Genomic DNA, 19,903 nt, shown 5'->3' with positions numbered 1-19,903 from the left:
CATTTTCACCCCATAAATGCCCACAAAGTTCTTAAAATGGTTGTATGAGAAAAAAAAGTTAATACAACATATAAAACAAAACAGCTCATTTCAAGGTAAGTCATTTTAATCATTGCAATGACACGGTAAAGGGTCACAACAGACAACACCTCACGTCTTTACCATCTTGGTCTAGTTTGCGTCTAGCACTAACCACAGCTACCATTTCTCACACAGTGCAAGGTTTTTCCCCTTTACCCGACCTGAAAGATTTTAACATCAGTGGTCATATCCAAAAGGAAACAAAAAGAAAGTAAAACATGATCTCTCTTTTATACCATAAAATAGTGCTCTGGCAAGTCTGACATTTGTAAAACCTATTCTAGTATATGCAACGATGAAAATGAAAGGGGGGAGAGGTTTTAAGCACAATGTTAAAAAAATAAAATAAAAAGACGCACATATATAATGCCCACTGCTGCCATTCATCTCTTGCCTTTAAATAACGTGCATTTGTAGCAACACCTGAAAAATCATCAGGGATCAAAGCTACAGAACCTAATATCATGCCCAACAGTTATAGTAGCGTCCACAAGGCTTAAGAAATCAACAATTAACTTATACAAAAACAAATGATTCACGCTGCTTGCCGTGAACCTTCCAAAAAAACTGAACTTGATAATAGTGGCAGTATAGAGCAAATTTCATTCATTCTGTCCCTCACAACATCTGTCATCGCGTCAACTGCTAAAAGTGAGGGGGACATTATAAGAACGGGACTGTCTACTTGTTCCTCACAGGTGAGAGAACTGACACTGACTTATGCAATTTCATAAGTGTCCTGGAAATCTCTGGGCCTACCATGGATCCCTGTGACATAACCTTCTACTTATGTTGTTTATAAAGCATGTATTCATTGATGCATGTGCACTGCACTTCACATGGGACTCTAGCATATGCAGCTAAAATACTCAGGGGGCGACATCCAGGCAGACAACACCAAATAATACTGTATTCAACGCCAGCCAATTCTTTCTGTTTGAGCCGGTAAGGCCATAGTACATTATAAAAAAAAAAAAATTCTGGCAAAGAAAGTCAGTAAAATAGAAATTCTGTGATTTGTTTTACGAGTGTACATGGAAAGTGGTGGAAAAAGGCAGCACACCCTCCATGGATAAAACAGCAAAGCTTTCAAAATGGGTCAGGTGCCTTTTTTCCTTTCCCGTGATCGTCTCCATTATTATTCCAAGCCAAGCGATCTTCGGTAAGGTCCAGGAAGTGTGCAGGGAAGGGGCTGTGGGTTGAATCTTAAGAAAAACATAAGGGGCCTGTTCACTCCCCCTCATCCTTTGTTTTCACTTCAAAATGATGTGATAGCCATCGTTTGTTTCAGCTGCAAATTCAATCGAAAGAGTGCAAGTTATAAAACAGAGGTTACCCAGAAACAAAGACACGTGGGTTCAACTTGTCAATACTTAGAAAAAACTGGCTTGCTCATACCTTTCATTGTGTCCAGGACAAAACACATCTCATCTTGAAAGTTCTGAATCATCTGTTCGAATGAGAACAAAGACTAAGTTAGAAAAATAAAGAATAAGAGATATTACTTTAAGTCGTGATGAAACGGAAGCAGCATCAGATCTCAGTTTCGAGACATACATTGGATTATTGAAAGAGAAAAATGTATGTTGGGGACTTGGTTTCTGTTTATTGGCTGTCGCTTGGATTTTGACGTGGGTTTTGAACTCAAAAATGAATGTGTGTGAAGTATGGCATACATCACCAGAGAAAAGTCTTACTTTACTTTCCTAATACACGTTCCTGGTCTTAAGGCCTTTTCACACTGAATGCGAAAGTTTGGCGTGATGACGCTTTTGAATAAAAACAATAGATCCCTATGGGGCTAGTCACACCAGGCACGATCATTCGTGGCTCAAAAATGCAAGGATTTTTTTTTTTTTCATCCTGTGTGTTGATTTTTCCCACTTTGCTCTTTGACAAATCGGGCCGTCCAATAAGATTTGAGTTTATATCACATGCCCAGAGCAGCTGCTGTTGCACAAAAGAGCAAGAGTGCTGGCGCTGCTGTGAAAACCAGTGTAAACAAACAATGAAAAAAAAACGTATTCCAAGAGAAAAGAGAGTGGATGCTGAGTTCTTGTTATCATAAATATCTGAGAACAGATTTATTCTCACATGTTCTTTATACAGAATATAATTTTATTAATTCTCCACGGAGTAGAGAGTGCATGTCTGCCTATTATAAAATCAAAAACAACTATAGATCACAATCGGGGGTTATTAAGCACTCGATGATGTGGATTTTAAGCAAAAACAAATAATCACATTCATTTTCAAGAGTAGCTTAATTGTACTTCCAAGATGTATTCTTGTGTTTCTGATGAAGAACCAATCTTTATTTAGCTTAATTTAATGCTGTTGAGCAGTGGACGATGTTAAATCCATATACGAGATACATATCTGAAGAAAAATGCATTGTTGGTCGGCAGCACCTAGCGTGCAGGCACGAATTAGCAGAAGGCAATCAATTGTTTCGCACTCAGTGTGAAAGCACCGTTCGTCGCGATTCGCCTCGTTTTTTTTTGCATCACGCTCAGAGTGAAACAGCCTTTATTGTGCATGTTACAACAACATTATCTGCCTTTGAAAAGGTTTTAATTTTTAACACACCAAGCCTTTTTATTTTCCAACCCTATTATCCAAATATCATGCTCAATTCTGGTATGTAATGCCCATTTTTTAAACCCAATCGATATTTAATTAAACAGCATCGTATTTAATTTTTGAGAGGAATGAAAATGAAGCTGTGAGGGACATAAGTATTGCGTGTTCAATGGATTGTACTGTTGTTTAACAACTGATGAAACATCTTTATGAAAAATAACTTTCAGTAGACAAAAACTCTATAAAAAGTTGGCAAAAATTGTGAGAACTAGGACCTTTATAGAGAGCCTGCCATTGTAAAGAGCGTAAATCTATCCCTTAAAGCCTTGTTTTCACCCACGTTAAATTTAATATGCTGTCTAGCCTGACTAAGTTCTATTACCGATGGATAAAATCAAGTGCTCCCTCTTATTTTCCACACTTGAGCTTTTGGCACAAACCTCAATGCATTTGGGTTTGCAAACTCGGGTGCAGAGAGTTCATGTGGATTCCCAATATGGTTCACAATTGGTGTGAAAGCAATCTGCTCTTATTTGTGAAAATGAACTGCTATCGATGATGGATTGATGACGAGCGATGCACTGCAAGCACAGCAGAAAATTCTGCAAGCTCTGCAGAAATGGCCTTCGGCAAGTGGCTCGCGTCTCTTGCAATGCATCTTCAGACCAAACAGTCGAAACAAAGTGTGAAAATAGCTTTATGCTTGCCCTCTATTAAGTAGCAATAGGGTTAAAGTTGCACAGGAAAATGGAGGGTCACAATCCTGGGATTACTATCATGCCTCATCATTGTTGTGTCCTTGAATATACTACTGCCTTCTAGGGACAGAGCCCAAAGGGACAGCTTTAACATATTGGTTTATTAGAGGATGAATTTCAAAGTTCAAGTAAGCAAATTTCAACAGTAAAGTGACCGTTGCCACACTTGTAAAGTGAAGGGAATATTTTCATAGTGAGCACAGGTTGGTGCAAGTTAAGTGCCTATACCAGGGGTTCCTAAAAATTTTTGTCAGCCAAACTGCTTATACGTATAACATTTACTTGAAGAAACCCCTAAGATTAAGTAAATATTTCAAAAAAATTCAACAACACATTTGCGTATTCACAGTTTTCTCTTGGTCAGTTGTCAAATGACATGCAGGCAAACAGATTAAATATTTTCATATAAACTTTTTTTCAGTAAATGCTTTATTTTGGTTGTTTTTATTTAAAACTTATTCATAAATAGGGCTGTACAACTTGGCCAAAAAACTACATTGCAATTATTTGCTCATGTATGGCGATTTTAACAGTTATATGATTTAATCTCATATGAAAATCTCTCTTACTGCTACTGCTGAAACCAACTAAGACCTCTTTCAGGGTCTTTCTTCTTATTATTATTATTAGTTTGAACTCTAATTATTAAAGTAAAGACAGCAATACAATACTGTTGTAAAGTATAGTTGTACTTTTAAATTACAATTTATTTTGCTAATTATAAAATTGCTTTACACTACAAGTTACCAATATTTATGTCTTAAAGGGATAGATCACCAAAAAAAAATGAAAATTCTGTTGCCATTTACTCATCCTCAAGTTGTTCCAAACCTGAATGAATTTCAACAGTTGTTGGTCCCCACTGACTTATACTATGGAAGTCATCAACTGTTTGGTTACCCATATTCTTCAAAATATCTTCTTTATGTTCAAAAGAAAAAAGAAACTCAAACAGGTTTGGAACAACTTTAGGATGAGTAAATGACGACAGAATTTCATCAATGAGTAAACTATCCCTTACTACTTCCCTTTCAAACATTATTTTGGGCAATACTGGTGGAATTCTGTGAACTATCTACAAAAATGTTGGAAATTATGCAAATGTATAAATTAAGTGAACCATGAGCACACTGGGTTTCATAAAATCGCAACAAGGTTCACACTGCACAAAAGACTATGCTTATTTATTTAAATCGTAGCGCTAAGCTATATTGTGATTTCCATTTTATTTTCATTAATTGTATAGCCTAATTTGTTTATTTTAATTTTACATTCCATTTACTCATTAGCTTCTCATCAACACACAAACCTTCTACAGTTCCCTTACGAATCCCTAGGACTTTACGAACCCCATTTGGGGAAACTTTGGCCTAAGCATTGAAGAAAAAGAAAGCCTGTGGAAGCCCTCACCTCATCACTAACTAACACATGGATACCAGTGGGTCCCTGCTTGAAGATCTGACTGATCTGGCGTGGAGAGATGCTGAAAAGCTGAGCCAACTTTTCCGTCAGTTCCACAGCTGTTAACTCCTCCAGATAGATAGCATGATACACTAAGATGGGGGTAAAGAAACATGAGACCTTAACCAACAAACCACTGCAGAAAAAAGGGAAACACATTAAAATAATAACAGGATAAAAGGGTCACAAATCTGGAAAATTTAAAAAACACCTGACAACATGAAATCAATACAGGCTTGATATTTATTTTCCGTGATCATTTGACCCCATTTACCACATCTCCTAGGTCTTATTATACATGATTCATAAGTGCACATTATTCTAAAGAAAAAAAGCATTACTGCCTCTAAAAAGCTTTTCTATTTTGCTGACATAACCAAGCCGTGCAGGTAAGGAAAAAAATGATTATCTAATAATATCACAACCTAACATTTCATTCCTACAAATACTTTGAGCACAAATGTAATCGCGTTTGATCTTAATATACTTGAATGTCAAACTCACCAAAGAAAGTGTTGCTAGACCCGTCTCCGTTCTCATGTTTCTGGTGCTGTTCACGAGCCTGTTGGGACTCCTGGCACACATAGATGGTGAGCCTTGGACGGACCACCCTATACAGAAACATACACATACACAGTATACATGTTGATTAATATGCAAACATCAACAGCCAAGAAAAAAGCTAAATATGGAAACTGAACAGAAGGATACTTATAAAAGCAAAAATGTAATGAATCACGGTTTCCAGAAAATATAAAGCAGTACAACTTGCTGCAATGGCTGCTGAAAATTCAGCATTGATATGACAGAAATAAATTATAATTTAAAATGTATTACAACACAAAGCAGTTATTTTAAATTATTTTACATTTATATACACATTTTAATTTTGTGTTATTCTAGTATCATTGAGATTTTTTAATTTTGAACTACACTGCTCAAAGAAATTAAAGGAACACTTTTTAATCAGAGTATAGCATCAATTCAGTTAAAGTCCTGGGATATTGATCTGGTCAGTTAAGTAGCAGAGGGGGTTGTTAATCAGTTTCACCTGCTTTTTAGTGCTGTTAAACGATTAAACGATAAAAGTTTTTGTTTGCATAATATATGTGTGTGTTCTGTGTGTATATATCTATCTATCTATATAAAAATACACACACATACAGTACATATTTTGGAAATATTTACATGTCTATATTTACATTCATATAATTTATATTATAAATAAATACAAATATTTAATATATAAAAATAAAATTTTCTGAAATATATACATGCATGTGTGTCTATTTATATATATATACATAATAAATATACATAGTATAGGAGAAGGAGATTCCAGGAGAGAGGCAGTTACTCTAGGAGAGCTGGACAGGGCCGTAGAAGGTCCTTAACCCATCAGCAGGACTGCTATCTGCTCCTTTATGCAAGGAGGAACAGGATGAGCACTGCCAGAGCCCTACAAAATGACCTCCAGCAGGCCACTGGTGTGAATGTCTTTGACCAAACAATCAGAAACAGACTGCATGAGGGTGGCCTGAGGGCCCAATGTCCTCTAGTGGGCATGAGTGGTTTGGTGGTGGATCAGTGATAGCCCGGGGAAGCATATCAATGGAGGGACGCACAGACCTCTACAGGCTAGACAATGGCACCCTGACTAACATTAGGAATCAGTAGGGCTGGGCGGTATATCGAGTTTGTACGATATATCGATATATTCTTTATTAGCGATATGGTATGAGGAAATACCGTTAATATCGATTTAAGTAGCTGACAGAGACGTGCTGTTTTCCTTAAAGCATAACTTACATTTCACATGTATATTCTCCATCTGTAAATGTTAGAAAGCCATGGAAATATTTCCATTTTACAGTCAGAAGTGCGTGAGCTTTTGCTTTGTGATTCTCCGCTAAACTTCACAGACCATTCAGAACGAGCGCGCCAAACAGACGGAGCGCAATAACTCTGACTAAAATATACATTTTGCTGAAATATTTGTAGTTGGAAAATAAATGTGACATTTTTAGAATTTTAAACTGACAAGTGTATTTGTATGATCGCACTAACTGTAAAGTGTAATGGGGTAATCAAAATAGCCTTTTTACTCAATTAGTCTGTGCTTTTTTATTATTTTCAATTTTAGTTTAGTAAATTTAACTTCTGCTTTAAAAGCATTATTTTTGTTTTTAGATTGCAATGTTACAATGTTAGAATGTAATGTGATTTTAACCCTTTTTGCACATAATATATGCCTTCATGCTTACATTCACTTTATTTGTTTAATCCAAATACAAAATACAGAGATATATACCGTATACCGCACATCAGCCAAAAAATACCGAGATATGAATTTTTGCTCATATCGCCCAGCCCTAGGAATCAGGACGAAATCCTTGGACCTATTGTCAGACCCTACGCTGGTGCAGTGGGTCCTGGGTTCCTCCTGGTGCATGACAATGCCTGGCCTCATGTGGCGAGAGTATGCAGGCAGTTCCTGGAGGATGAAGGAATTGATACCATTGAATGGCCCCCATGCTCACCTGAACTAAATCCAATAGAACACCTCTGGGACATTTTGAGTTTCACTCCATCCGACGCCGCCAGGTTGCACCTCAGACTGTCCAGGAGCTCAGTGATGCCCTGGTCCAGATCTGGGAGGAAATACCCCAGGACACCACCCGTCGTCTCATTAGGAACATGCCCCGACATTGTCAGGCATGCATACAAGCACGTGGGGGCCATACAAACTACTGAGTACCTTTTTGAGTTGCTGCAATGAAATTTCAGCAAAATGGACTAGCCATTTTGGCTATGGACTAACTTTGATTTTCGGGGTGTCTTTGAATGCAGCCCTCTGTAGGTTGATAATTTTCATTTCCATCAAACGATGTGGCATCCTTTTGTTCCTAACACATTACTCAGTCCATATCAGTATAGATATCCAGCATGGTATTTTTCCCCATTGAGATCTGATGTGTTTTCAAAGTGTTTCTTAAATTTTTTTGAGCAGTGTAGTTTTTATTTTTAGATTTCTGATTTTGAAATTAATTTGAGTTAAAAGTCTTAGTAATTTTGGTGTGTTTTGTCTTCTTTTTATTTTATTCTATTTATTTTTTTTATACATCTATAGATTTTTATTTGTCATGTAAGTTAATGTTTATTTAATGTTAACAGTTTTAATTTTAGTTATCGCTGTAACGGACTCTTACCGTCCTTTGAGTGCATTAAATAGCCGAATACCATCAGCGGGTCCACAAATCTGGATGACATCCTCTCGGGTCAGTTTTAGCAGATCGGCCCCTGAGTGACATCAAAGGACAGTTAACACACTTACACTAGGATTTTTTTTTTTTTCATACAATTCTAAAAGGTAATATGAAATCAAGAGGTATTTTAGATTTTTCTAAAAACATAATGATAAGAGAATGAGATTGGAGAGCATGTGTCAACTGAATGAGAGAGATGTAAGGAATGGTGGGGCACTGTATGGTTGCTGAGTGAGCAGAAGCCTGATGTGAGAGCTGTATGGAATGTGATGCACACTTATGTAAGCCCGATTGTCCCTTTACCCGAGAAGTTTGTGAAGAGACGGCAGAATGGTGAAAAACGGTTTCTATGGAGCCACTGCTGTGCTTCCTGTGGCGTTGCCGTTGGCAACAGATTCTGTTTGTTCGGGGGCAAAGAGAAAGGACAAAATATGCCTTAGCACACTGACCATAAACTGATCATAATTAGTCTGTTTTTCCATTGTACAGTCCCTGTACTGAAGTCAGACACTCCCCCTTAAACTGTCCGGCCTGAGTTGAACCGAGTTCATAAACAGATTTAATAAAACCTTTGCATACCAACCAAGTGTTACCTTTGGCAAATAAACATTTCAACATATTCAAATTAGCAAATAAATTCATGTACCTGATTGCTTTCACTGTCTCTTCTAAGTAGGTGGCACGACAACTGTAAGGCAGAACGTCTCTCAGTTTTAAAATCTCAGATTTGTCTCGATTATTATTATCTTGTTATCAGGAAGCATGTGGTGACTAACGGGGCTTATACGTTACAAACGGGAAAAAAAAAATAATGGGCTAAAACCTCACATAACATCAGCATATAAACTAATGCAAAAAATAATACAATGTTTGGAGTTAAATGTCTATCAGTTTATCAACATATAATCATAAAAAGCATGAGGAAAGATTTGTTACAGGAAAAGGTGCCAAACTGAATGATAATTGTAGATCAGCCTGTAAAAGTTGATTTAAGGCTTTTCACATCTAATTTGGTCCCTGTATCTACACACTACGTTTCAAAAGTGTGGGGTCAGTAAGATTTTTTTTTAAAAGTTTTTGAAAAAAGTCTCACCAAGCCTTCATTTATTTGCTCAAAATACAGTACAAACAGTAATTATATTTCACAATATTCCAATTTAAAATAGCTGTTTTCTATATTATTATATTTAAAAATGTAATTTAATCCTGTGATGGCAAAGCTGAATTTTCAGCAGCAATTACTCCAGTTTTAGTATTCTTTGAAGAATAGAAAATCATTTGTTTGAAATAAAAATCCTTTGTAACATTACAAATGTCTTTAGAGTCACTTTCAATCAATTTAAGGCATCTTTGTTGAATAAATGTATTGATTTCCTTCAAGAATTTGTTTTTAAAACTTAGCCCAAACTTTTGAACAGTAGTGTATGTGGGTTTTTTTGGGGGGGGTTTTATTATATAAGGGCTGGGCAGTATGATATATACACTGTGTAACAGCAGAAATGTGTCAGCCTGTAGATAACCTGTTTAAAATATACTAAAATAAAATGAATTATATTAAAAAAATATATAAAATAAACATTTTTGGGTTGAATTTCCAGCAGAAATAACTTATATTTAGGTCATACTGCCCACCCCAATCCCTATGCTATATTATAAACTATTAGTTCTGACAAAAAAAAAAAAAAAAAAAAAGCTACAAAGGGCAACATACACTCTGAAATGTACTAATGAACATGCAAAAGCAACAAAAAAGCTTTTTTTCAGCAGCTGCAACGATATGAATGGAAACAAAGGGTCTTTAATGAACTACTGTAGTTCTCCTGATATTAAAAACGTACATGGAAGCATGGAGCATGCCTTCACACAAACACACACACACACTATACTGAAGGGATTTTGACCATTCCATTTCCAATACAGCTCAACTACTTAACTAGTTAAGCAGATAGTAAGATCAGTTATAAACTAAATCCCACACAAAAGCAAATGGAACACAGATAAATTCACTTGTACAAACATAACACATTGTTCAAATGAGAAAATGTAGAATGCATAAATGTTGTAACACAAGAGAACACTGGAATGAATCTATCAAAGACCATGTCTCAGTGTGAAGTAGTCTGCCTTTCATATCTCATATGTGTGTGTATATATATATATATATATATATATATATATGGACAGAGTGATGCTGATCGTAGAATGTCACTAGAAACGTTTAATGAATGTTACTGAGAGCAGTAAATCTCAAATATGAGTGAAGATAAACACAGACACACTCACATCTGCTAACTGTACCACAGGCTCCGGCTGGTGATTGGGTGAACCATTTCTGCAAGACAAAACCATAAGCCATTAGATGAAAGTAAATGTGATTCCAAAGAAGACAAATGTTCGCATTGTCTTTAATCGAAATATAATCAATTGCTCTATTTTCCTATTCAATATTCTATTTAGCTTTAGCATTATAAAGCTCAGACAATGTTGATGAATGTTTCTTACCCTTCATTCACAGGAAAGCTGTTGTGGGTGCTGTTGAAACCTGGTGATGGGGAATTGTTGACGTATGTAATCTCAGGCCACGGAGAGCACTGGATGAATATAAAGCACCAAATATCATCACAAACAAAATCAAATGAGAAAATTATATATATATATATATATATATATACACATTTAAATAAAACACATACAAATAAAAAAAATAATTAATTAAAATCTCAAACTAATAAAAGACAAATTAAATATTTCACATAAATATTTATATAAAACCCATGCTTTCCAGGCAATGGAGAGAACTGAATAAATACACAACACACCAAATATTATCACATATCAAAAAGCAATTTAAAAAAAATAACAAATATTAAAATAATGTTATAAATATTATTTTTTTAAAGTATAAATATTTTATAATATTATAAAAATATGAAGTTAAAATCTATAATTAGAGAGAAATCAAAATCTATTATTATTTTTTTGATGAACTCATGCTTTCCAAGGAAGCAGATACACACCTCAGTGAGAATGGTGGTTTCATATGAAGGCTGGTATTTTTCCTTTTCCTGAGGTGCTCGTTTCTCCATTTTTTCTCTGTCTGTTTTCTGCTTTCTGTCCGCACCTTTAGGCTGAACACAAAACAAACCTTGTATTAGCATCTAATTTCCTAAGACCTTGTTTCAGTAGCAAGATTGCACAAACATTATGCTGCACTAATGAACAGTACTTGCATTGAAACTCGCATGGTCACATTGTAAATGTTTATCAGAGGAGGCCTCAGCACACCTTAAAAACTTTGACTTGGCAGCTGGCGGAGTGCAGATGCTCAGTGTACTCCCCGGCCTCATTCTCCTTGAAAGTATCGATTTGAATACGGAATGGCACTCCCTTCTCTCCTCCATGTTTACGCATGGTGAACTCTGTGCTTATACAATGGACCTAAACAAAGAGGACAATAATATGTAACAGTGAATGATATTTAAAAATAAATAAAATAAAAAGAATTAGAAAACTGTCTGTGTCAATGGATTCCAGAGTTGTTTTGGAGAAAAACAGTTGAAATATTCCTCAAAATATCTTCTTTGGTGTTCCACAAAAAGAAAGAAAGTCATACAGGTTTGTAATAACATGAGGGCAGTGTTGGGGGTAACGCATTACAAGTAACGCGAGTTACATAATCAGATTACTTTTTCCAAGTAACTAGTAAAGTAACGCATTACTTTTTTAATTTACAAGAAAATATCGGAGTTACTTTCTCAAAAAAGTAACGCCAGTTACTTTGTTTTCCCTTTTATTGACTGACAAGTCTCCTGTCCCCATGTTGGGAGAAATTGGAAGCACAGAGGCATTGTATGTGAACATGATGTTACTGTAGTTCTAGACTAAATGTGAATGTGCATTAATTCATCTCACTGGCAAAAAAACTGATTCAGTATTCATCAAAATGAATTAAAACAGTGAAATGTGTTGAACTACCTTCTCCTGTGTTCTACTGTACAGACGTTAATTTACTTTTACTTCAGCCTGAGGTTTATTCATTACACTTTATGGTTTGAAAGGGCTTTTACATTTGCTATAAATAGAACTTTTTATATTAAAAACAAACAATCAAGGCCTGCTCATATTTAAAAAGTAACGCGAAAGTAACGTAACGCATTACTTTCCATAAAAAGTAACCAAGTAACGTAATTAGTTACTTTTTTAAGGAGTAACGCAATATTGTAATGCATTACTTTTAAAAGTAACTTTCCCCAACACTGCATGAGGGTGAATAAATTTTGACAAAATATTCATTTTTGGATAAACTATCCCTTTAACAGAGTCAAAATCCTTCCTAATGTCATTGACAAAGCACATTGAGTGTGTATCAGGGGATAAATTAAAAACACACAAATATGAAACCTCATGTTGGGATTTTTAAGGCTCCACTCACAGTGTATGGGAAAGTTGTTCTTGAGGTCAGCAAAAGCAGTCTATGATACCTGAATAAACACAGAGGTCCTTTTCGAGGGGTCCCAGAGGAACTCCACAGTGTTGAGCTGTGTAGGGTTTGCCCTGGGATCGACCACCCCTACTGACATCGGGATATCTGAGGATTTCAATGCAAGCATGTTATTAATGTCTAATAGAGTCCTGCATTTCCACAACACTGACATATTTGTAGCAAATGTATCTTTAAGTGCCAATTATTCACAGTTATCTTATTATACTACTGATTTTAAACTTTGTGTTAGCAGTGGGTTACAGTAATTACCTAAATCAAGGATTCTGTCTCCTGGCCTGTTCCAGCGCCAGCCCTCCAGCTGCTGGTGTTCAGTGTACTGAAGGCGGCGATCGTGAAACACGACGCGGATGATGCTCTGCAGGGAGTAGCCACAAGAAAAACAGCGGCAGAGATGAACCACGGATAGTCACAAGAAGCACATATGATTCAGCAAGCTGTCTTCAGATATAAAAGAGCAAGAGCAAGATTAAGCAGAACACTTAAAGGATTCTCAACAGCTAAAGTGATTCAGCCTTGATGCAAGCATAATCCTGTATGTGGGAAGCATGAATTACAGAGGATGAGAAAGAACAGCCAGCAAATCCTCACCTTCACCATTTTCCCATTGATCTCAGGAAGCTCCCCTATTTTCCGATTGTCCAGCATTCGAATCTCATAAGACTGTCCTGCAGCCAATGGGGGGAAAATTTAGCAATTTCAGTAAAAAAATTTTTACATCTGTTTGTTGTTGTTGCTTATAATGCTTCCCTCTATAAAAGTATGGAACAGAAACATTCCATCATAATGGAAGTGCTGTCAATCGATTAAAAAAAATTAACTAATTAATCGCACATTTTTTTTCTGAAATTAATCGCGATTAATCCTACCTAACATTAAAGTTTTTAAATATACTTTTATATTGCAATAATTTCACATTCAATCTTCAAATTAATGGGCAAACAACATATTTTTAATATTTGTTTAATGGCATCTTTTTTATGACTGGAGGCCAGTATCACTGATACCAAATAATACTGATTTCCCTATTAAAAAATTTCCCCTAATATTTAGCCACTGACTATAGCCATTAAATTACATTATAATTAAGAGCTATCAATTTTAACATTTATTAGACTTTAAAAATAACTTCTAATTTAAGTGAACTTAAAACAATCTTCACATAAACCCATTATAATAAATCTTATATTTAGCTAGGCTACCTGTCCCCCTCAGCAGAAATATACAGAAATTGAATAAAGTTATCAAACACTAAATTCTAAACTAAATACAGATAAAATACTTACAGCTATATAAAAGTTATTGATTTCCTCTTTTTTCTTTTATTCTTGTTGAACAGACATCACAGCCTCTGGGTTATTAGGTTTTTTTGGCTGCTATTTCTTTAAGAGCTGCCGCTGCTGAACGTGACGCAGATCTGAGCATCATTATTAACTCTCATCATCTTTTCTGACCCATTTCAGGTCTGACCCATTTCAGTCTCTACTAATGAGCTGACAAGTTGAATCGGGTGTGTTAGATGAGTGAGACAGTGCTGGGCTGCTCCAGGACAGTTTTGAAAACCATTTCAGGAGACATGTTCTTAATGTAACTCATATATAACATATTACATGCACGCACAGTTTTAAGGCAGCTTTAATTGCCTTTTTGGTAACTTCATGCCTTAACTGACCATGACATTGCATGCACGTAGTTTATTTCGTGCTTTGATATGAAAGGATGCAGGCTACAGCGTGCGCCGGTTTCCGTGCTTGTTTGACTCGCGCCTGGCGCTGAAGTGAAACTGGAGCGCGCGTCTGAAACGTCTCCGGATTGATGTGATCGCAAATACGTTCTGCGACTGAATAAATGCACTTCTTGTCAAGAAAAAAAAAACAGACAGAAACAGCAGTTATAAGCGGGGTGGCCAACCCTAGGCTCCACCCTGTGTTAACGGTGTTAAATTATTTTGACGCCTTAAAAATTAAATCGCCTGCGTTAACACGCTAATTTTGACAGCACTAAATATATATAAGGTAAACGTACCTATTAAGCTCACCAAAATCTACACTGAAACATTTTTAGTTCACAAGATATTGGTTTCAGTACAAAAAGTTATGTTAAAATAAAATATTAATCTCTCACACAAAAATATTTAATTTTATTTTAAATGACAAAAGCATTTCAATTAAGATATACATCATTAAATTCAAAAAGTCCAGCTGTGTTTAATGGGTACATTTTTGTACCCTTTAAGCACGCCCCTGTTCCCATTAAGCTCACATCATGTTTTATTAATAATTCTTGTTTATTATAAGGAAAACTTTTAAAGAATAATTGTAAAAATTTATTTTTTGCAGGTACAAAGTCAATCACAGAACACTAAATCTAAAACACTAATCAAGCAACAAGGCATTCAAGTCGATCAGTTATATATTCATAGTGAAGTGTCATTTAAGCACATCTGCAACATCTAGGCTAGTCCACATTCAGCTAAGCAACACACATTCAAAAATCAAATAAAACAAACCAATAAAACATTTAATTCATGGGGATGAACACAGAAATTAGCCTCATTATGAAAACTCTTGTTAAATGGACGTCAACTTATCTATATTCTCTTAAGGCTGGAGAACACTACATGATTTTTGCCCCGATTTTCCTCAGATTTACAGTCTGGAGAAGTTGATGCTAGTTGCCAAAGTTCAGAGCCAGTCTGCAGATTTGAGTTGACAGAATCCATAGAAAATCGATTAACTTAACTTAAAGTGGCAACCATCAGTTAATATTTAAAGTCTGTTTATGAAGTATTTACATAGACGTTCAATGTGGAAGAGCTTAAAGAGAGCACACTGAGCTTAATGGGAGCAGCAACAATTTTTAATAAATTTCATGTAATATTTTAAAATGACAGGATTTTAGCTAAATAAATAGTCTAGGTCATGTATTAAGTTCATACATATTTTAATATGAACAACTATTATTAACAATATCTATTATACTGAATATTATACTTTTTCTTATTGATTTCACACTGAAGCTGTGTGATTTTCATAGTAGTGCACCCTTTAAGCTCACCTTAAAATAATATGAAATCTTTTAAAATTACAGCACTGTAAAACGACAGACCAGCAATAAACTGTCAATTTATAATATTATGGATGTAAAAGTACAAGCCAGTAATGCCTGTGAAGTAATATATTAGCGTAGCACACAATCTTATACAGCTAGTCAGCTAACTGTGTTCTGTAGCATCTGCGCTATGTTGCTAAAACTATCTTTTGGATCTAATGTAATTATATCCCACATCCAAGTTCCAGGTTATAATATGCAAAAGTCTGAACATTAATCTCTTAATTTTACAATAAGTAGTGAAACTTACTCAAAATAAAAGCTTAAACGTCTAAAAAAACGCACATTTATGGGGCTCCTCTTTTGGTGAAAGTTTTTAGACAGCTTTCAAAATGGTTGCCAGACAGTGTGAACACATGGAGACCCATATCTCTGATTGACTTGAAATTATAGGAGGTATATAGTAACAAACATATCAATTGGTTAAGACATCAAGTAGGATAATAAAAAAAAAATTATTTTTATAATCTGATCTCAAAAAATGGAAGTGTGCTTAATGGGTACGTGAGCTTAATAGGTACGTTTACCCTATATACATACAGTACTTTAAAGAGCTATAATTCAACAAAAGATATATAAAATACACAACTGTTTAAAAGTTTGGGGTCAGCAAGTTTTTTATTTGAAAAATAGCTCTCATGCTAAGCAAGGCAGCAGTTTTTAACAAAAATATGGCAAAAATATTGCCATTTAAAATAAAATGTAATTTATTCCTGCCATTGCAAAGCTGAATTTTCAGTATCATTGCTCCAGTCTTCAGTGTCACAAGATCCTTTAGAAATCATTCTAATATGCTGATTTGCTGCTCAAGAAATATTTCCTGTTATCAATGTTACTGCTTAAAATTTTTGTGGAAAGGATTATTTGATGAATTTATTTGAAATAGAAGTCTTTTCAATCAAAATTTATTTATAAAGCACAATAAAAACAACAGTAGTTGACCACTGTGCTGCACAAAACCCTGCTTAAAAAGACATAGAAATAAATATAAACAGTTTTTTTTGACCGCAATGCACTAAAAAGGAGAAAATCAAGAAAAACAGAAAACACTGATAGGTAACAGATCCTTATACTCCAAGGACAGTTATAAGCCTTGGAAAAAAGGTAAGTTTATAACTTGGATTTAAATTCAGATTCTGAAAAGACTAATCGGAGGGAGACTGGAAGGATATTTCATAGTTTAGGCCCCGCAATCGAAAAAGCACGGTCACCTCTCAACTTCAATCTAAAAAACTGCTGCCTTGCTTAGCATGAGAGACATTTTTCAACATAAATGTAACATTACACAGTCTTCACTTTCAGTTTTGATCAATCCTTGCTGAACAAAATAATTCATTTCTTTGTAATAAATAAATAAAGTAATGCACTGACCTTAAACTTTTATACTTGGTGTATTTTTTAAGTCTTAAAAAAAAAACAAAGCATTTAAACTTAATTTGTTTGTTTTGATAAACTATTAACATGAATAATGCATGCTTGTGTATTACTGTGAAAAAATATTTTTCAAAGTTATAAACAAAGATTATTGGAGCACATTTTACAAGAAAATATTTCAGTTTGTCTACTTCAAAATTTCTTTGTAATTGTTTGTGAGATTTACAAGCAATTCCTGCCTGAAAAATAGTTTCTATACCATTTTTTCAGTGTAATAGATTTATATTGCCATTTAATATAAAAGCTAAGGAAAGTTCAGATGTTCTTCAGCCAGTGTTGCTGAACAGACCTTGATTGAGGTAGGTGAGCGTCTCATCGTGTAGTTTGACAGCAGGAGAGGTGGCGGCACACAGTACATACTGGAAGGGAAGAATCTTATTGTCACTTTCCGGTGGTAAATTAGACTCCTCCTGTTTAAAGATGGGGAGAGCTAGCACATCACTGCAAAACAACAAGAGAAATTTTTGGTTTACCATACAGGGACAATTCAGACGAGCTCACAAGGCACATTTCTAATGCTACTCAAACATCTGGGAACAAATCATCACAGATGGCAAAGCAGGACTGGAACATGTGGTTTATAACACACAACTATTCTGTTACCTGGAGACCAACTAATGAGGCTAGACAGAGTGATCAACATAGGAATGCATTTTACTTGAACCATTTAAAGTCAAAGGCTTTTGTTTTATAAACTAGCAGAACAAAATAGTAGATGCAGACTTCAGTCACGTCACACAGAACTTCAATTTGTCAGTAAATTAAAACATGTTTAAAAACCACCTGAAACCCTAAATATGAAATAAAACACTTCATCGTAGCCTACAAACGATAACATCGACACACACAGACCTGTACTTTTCTGAGCAACAGTTATGTAAGGGAATACAAGACAGACCGTGCCTCTCTGGAAGGTCAGACACAAAATGTGCCAAAACACATTCATCATGACATTCTAAACAGCCCAGCAGAAGAAGCTGGCTTTGATATAGTAAGCATGTAAAACAGATTAAACAACACTTCTCAATAAGGCAAAAACGCAAATCAACTGAACATACAGTACTTTAAAGAGCTATAATTCAACAAAAGATGACATTTATCGAGCACCACAGGTTTTAGAACACCAATAATGACCTAAACATCTCTAAACGAAAAAAAAAAAAAAAAAAGAGTACAAGTTAGTACACAAACAGACCTCATGCTGTAAGCACCAGCTCCAAGCTCTTGCCCGATCCCTGACAGACTGGCATCAAAGTCCTGGACCAGACCAGACTCAATCACCTCATCGGCCAGAGGTAGTTTCAGAGCCCAAGCCATGACTTGACTTTAGATGTCTAATTCAGGTGAACTTAGGAGCAAGTGAATCACAGTCCTGACAGTCTCCCTTTGGGTTTAGGGATGATCACAGACACTTGTCTAAAAAAAAGAGGGAAACACATGGACTGTGTGTTTATTTTTATGGTAACATACAATATTAATTGTGAACTGGAAAATACGTTTATAGTTTTCCAATTTAAGAAAGCCCTTAAGTATTATTACTAGATTAAAGTTAAATGCAAGAGACAGAAAATCGCATCAGTAATCCTCAAAATGACTTTAAATTCAGAAGTATTACACATTACAAACACATTTATTACATTAGCTACATAAGTCAAATGGGGGCAAAAACTTAACAGATATCACAGTTTAAAATAAAGTGTTTGTTTTATCATAAATTGCATAATAAGAGTGTAAATTACCTCTGACAGCAGTCAGATATAGAATGCGGTAAAGCTCATCGTTTCACGCCATTTTTCCACCCATCGTCCTTCTTTTGGCAAGACAACTTCGTTTTGCTCGAAAGAAGATTAATTTCTTTCACCAGTCGCTGTAAAAAAAAGTGACGACGCTGCGAAAAACTCGAAGAAATTTTATAGGATGAAGATAGGGTGGATTTTGACTGAAAAATGTCTTACGTATAATATTACATGTTTGTTTATCTCTTCTACTCTGTAGAAATTGCCGTAATATCCGCAGTAGCGTTTCCTCACTAACGGCTGGAGCAGTGAGAGTCTCGAGAGTACTAGCGGCCCCAATCGGCATGGAGGTGAATTGCCTTTTTCCCCCATGACAACAAACAGCTTTTTAAACAAACTTTTTAAACTTAACTTTTAAGAACTTTAAAGAAAATAATTAATAATTTAGTAACTAATAATATAAAACAAAATTTTTTTTTATCAATAAATAAACAATAAAACTGAATGGTTTTAATAGAAACTGCAATGGACCCTGTGGGTCTCTCTACTGGTAATTTGTTGCCTTTTATTGGTGGCTAAATCCTAACAGAATATGTCCCAAAACACACTACAGGTCCAGGAAACCATTTTTTTATGGTTTTAATAGCGGAAACCATTAGGTTTTTGTTCAGCAGGGAAATTATGTTATTCAATTATAAAACAATAGATGCAGATTCAAAATAAATATAAATTATTAAGACACTTTATAGTAATTACTATAACCTGCATTGCTCTACCAGGACCACTGTATGAATTTGAGATGGATGCATTCACTAAAAATCACTAATCAAATTCACTAATAAAAAAAGTACCCAAATGTTTGCCGTCACTATAAATTCTACTAAAATATCACAATAAAACTGTCACTTGACATTAGTCACTGCTCTGTTCAAATAGATCAATTAAAAAAAAATAAAACAACTAAAGAATTTT

The 19,903-nt window shown here is 35.1% G+C and overlaps 1 protein-coding gene across 2 annotated transcripts; it reads right to left on the bottom strand.

Annotated features, from left to right (window-relative positions):
• Positions 1-85: 85 nt before the first annotated feature.
• On the bottom strand, positions 86-19,218 carry tfcp2 (transcription factor CP2). 2 transcript variants are annotated; one of them, XM_058763049.1, is made up of 17 exons: positions 18,935-19,218; positions 18,391-18,611; positions 17,485-17,636; positions 13,242-13,318; positions 12,903-13,008; positions 12,631-12,737; positions 11,435-11,587; positions 11,167-11,277; positions 10,652-10,740; positions 10,433-10,481; positions 8,796-8,837; positions 8,453-8,546; positions 8,093-8,183; positions 5,388-5,494; positions 4,833-4,975; positions 1,480-1,531; positions 86-1,372 (listed from the first exon to the last, which is right to left on the bottom strand). In XM_058763049.1, the coding sequence occupies exons 2-17, from the start codon at positions 18,510-18,512 to the stop codon at positions 1,335-1,337; spliced, it is 1,533 nt and encodes a 510-aa protein (XP_058619032.1). In that variant the 5' UTR covers positions 18,513-18,611; positions 18,935-19,218; the 3' UTR covers positions 86-1,334. The 2 variants fall into 2 exon arrangements, with proteins under 2 accessions (XP_058619032.1, XP_058619033.1); XM_058763050.1 differs by lacking the exon at positions 8,796-8,837.
• Between the last annotated feature and the right edge of the window lie 685 nt (positions 19,219-19,903).

Source organism: Onychostoma macrolepis, chromosome 23, assembly GCF_012432095.1.
Source record: "Onychostoma macrolepis isolate SWU-2019 chromosome 23, ASM1243209v1, whole genome shotgun sequence".
NCBI lineage: Eukaryota > Metazoa > Chordata > Actinopteri > Cypriniformes > Cyprinidae > Onychostoma > Onychostoma macrolepis.
The sequence above is the reverse complement of the archived record's forward strand: the minus strand, read 5'-3'. Positions and strand labels throughout refer to the sequence as shown.

What these genes read in the sequence shown, in the direction of transcription:
- tfcp2 (XM_058763049.1), bottom strand. Translation starts at nt 18,512, where the DNA reads ATGGCTTGGGCTCTGAAACTACCTCTGGCCGATGAGGTGATTGAGTCT. An exon ending in CTGTGGTACAGTTAGCAGAT is followed by an intron (nt 8,838 to 10,432) that starts GTGAGTGTGTCT and finishes TCTGCCTTACAG; the next exon opens with TTGTCGTGCCACCTACTTAG. An exon ending in TTTAATGCACTCAAAGGACG is followed by an intron (nt 5,495 to 8,092) that starts GTAAGAGTCCGT and finishes GTTTCTGTATAG; the next exon opens with GGTGGTCCGTCCAAGGCTCA.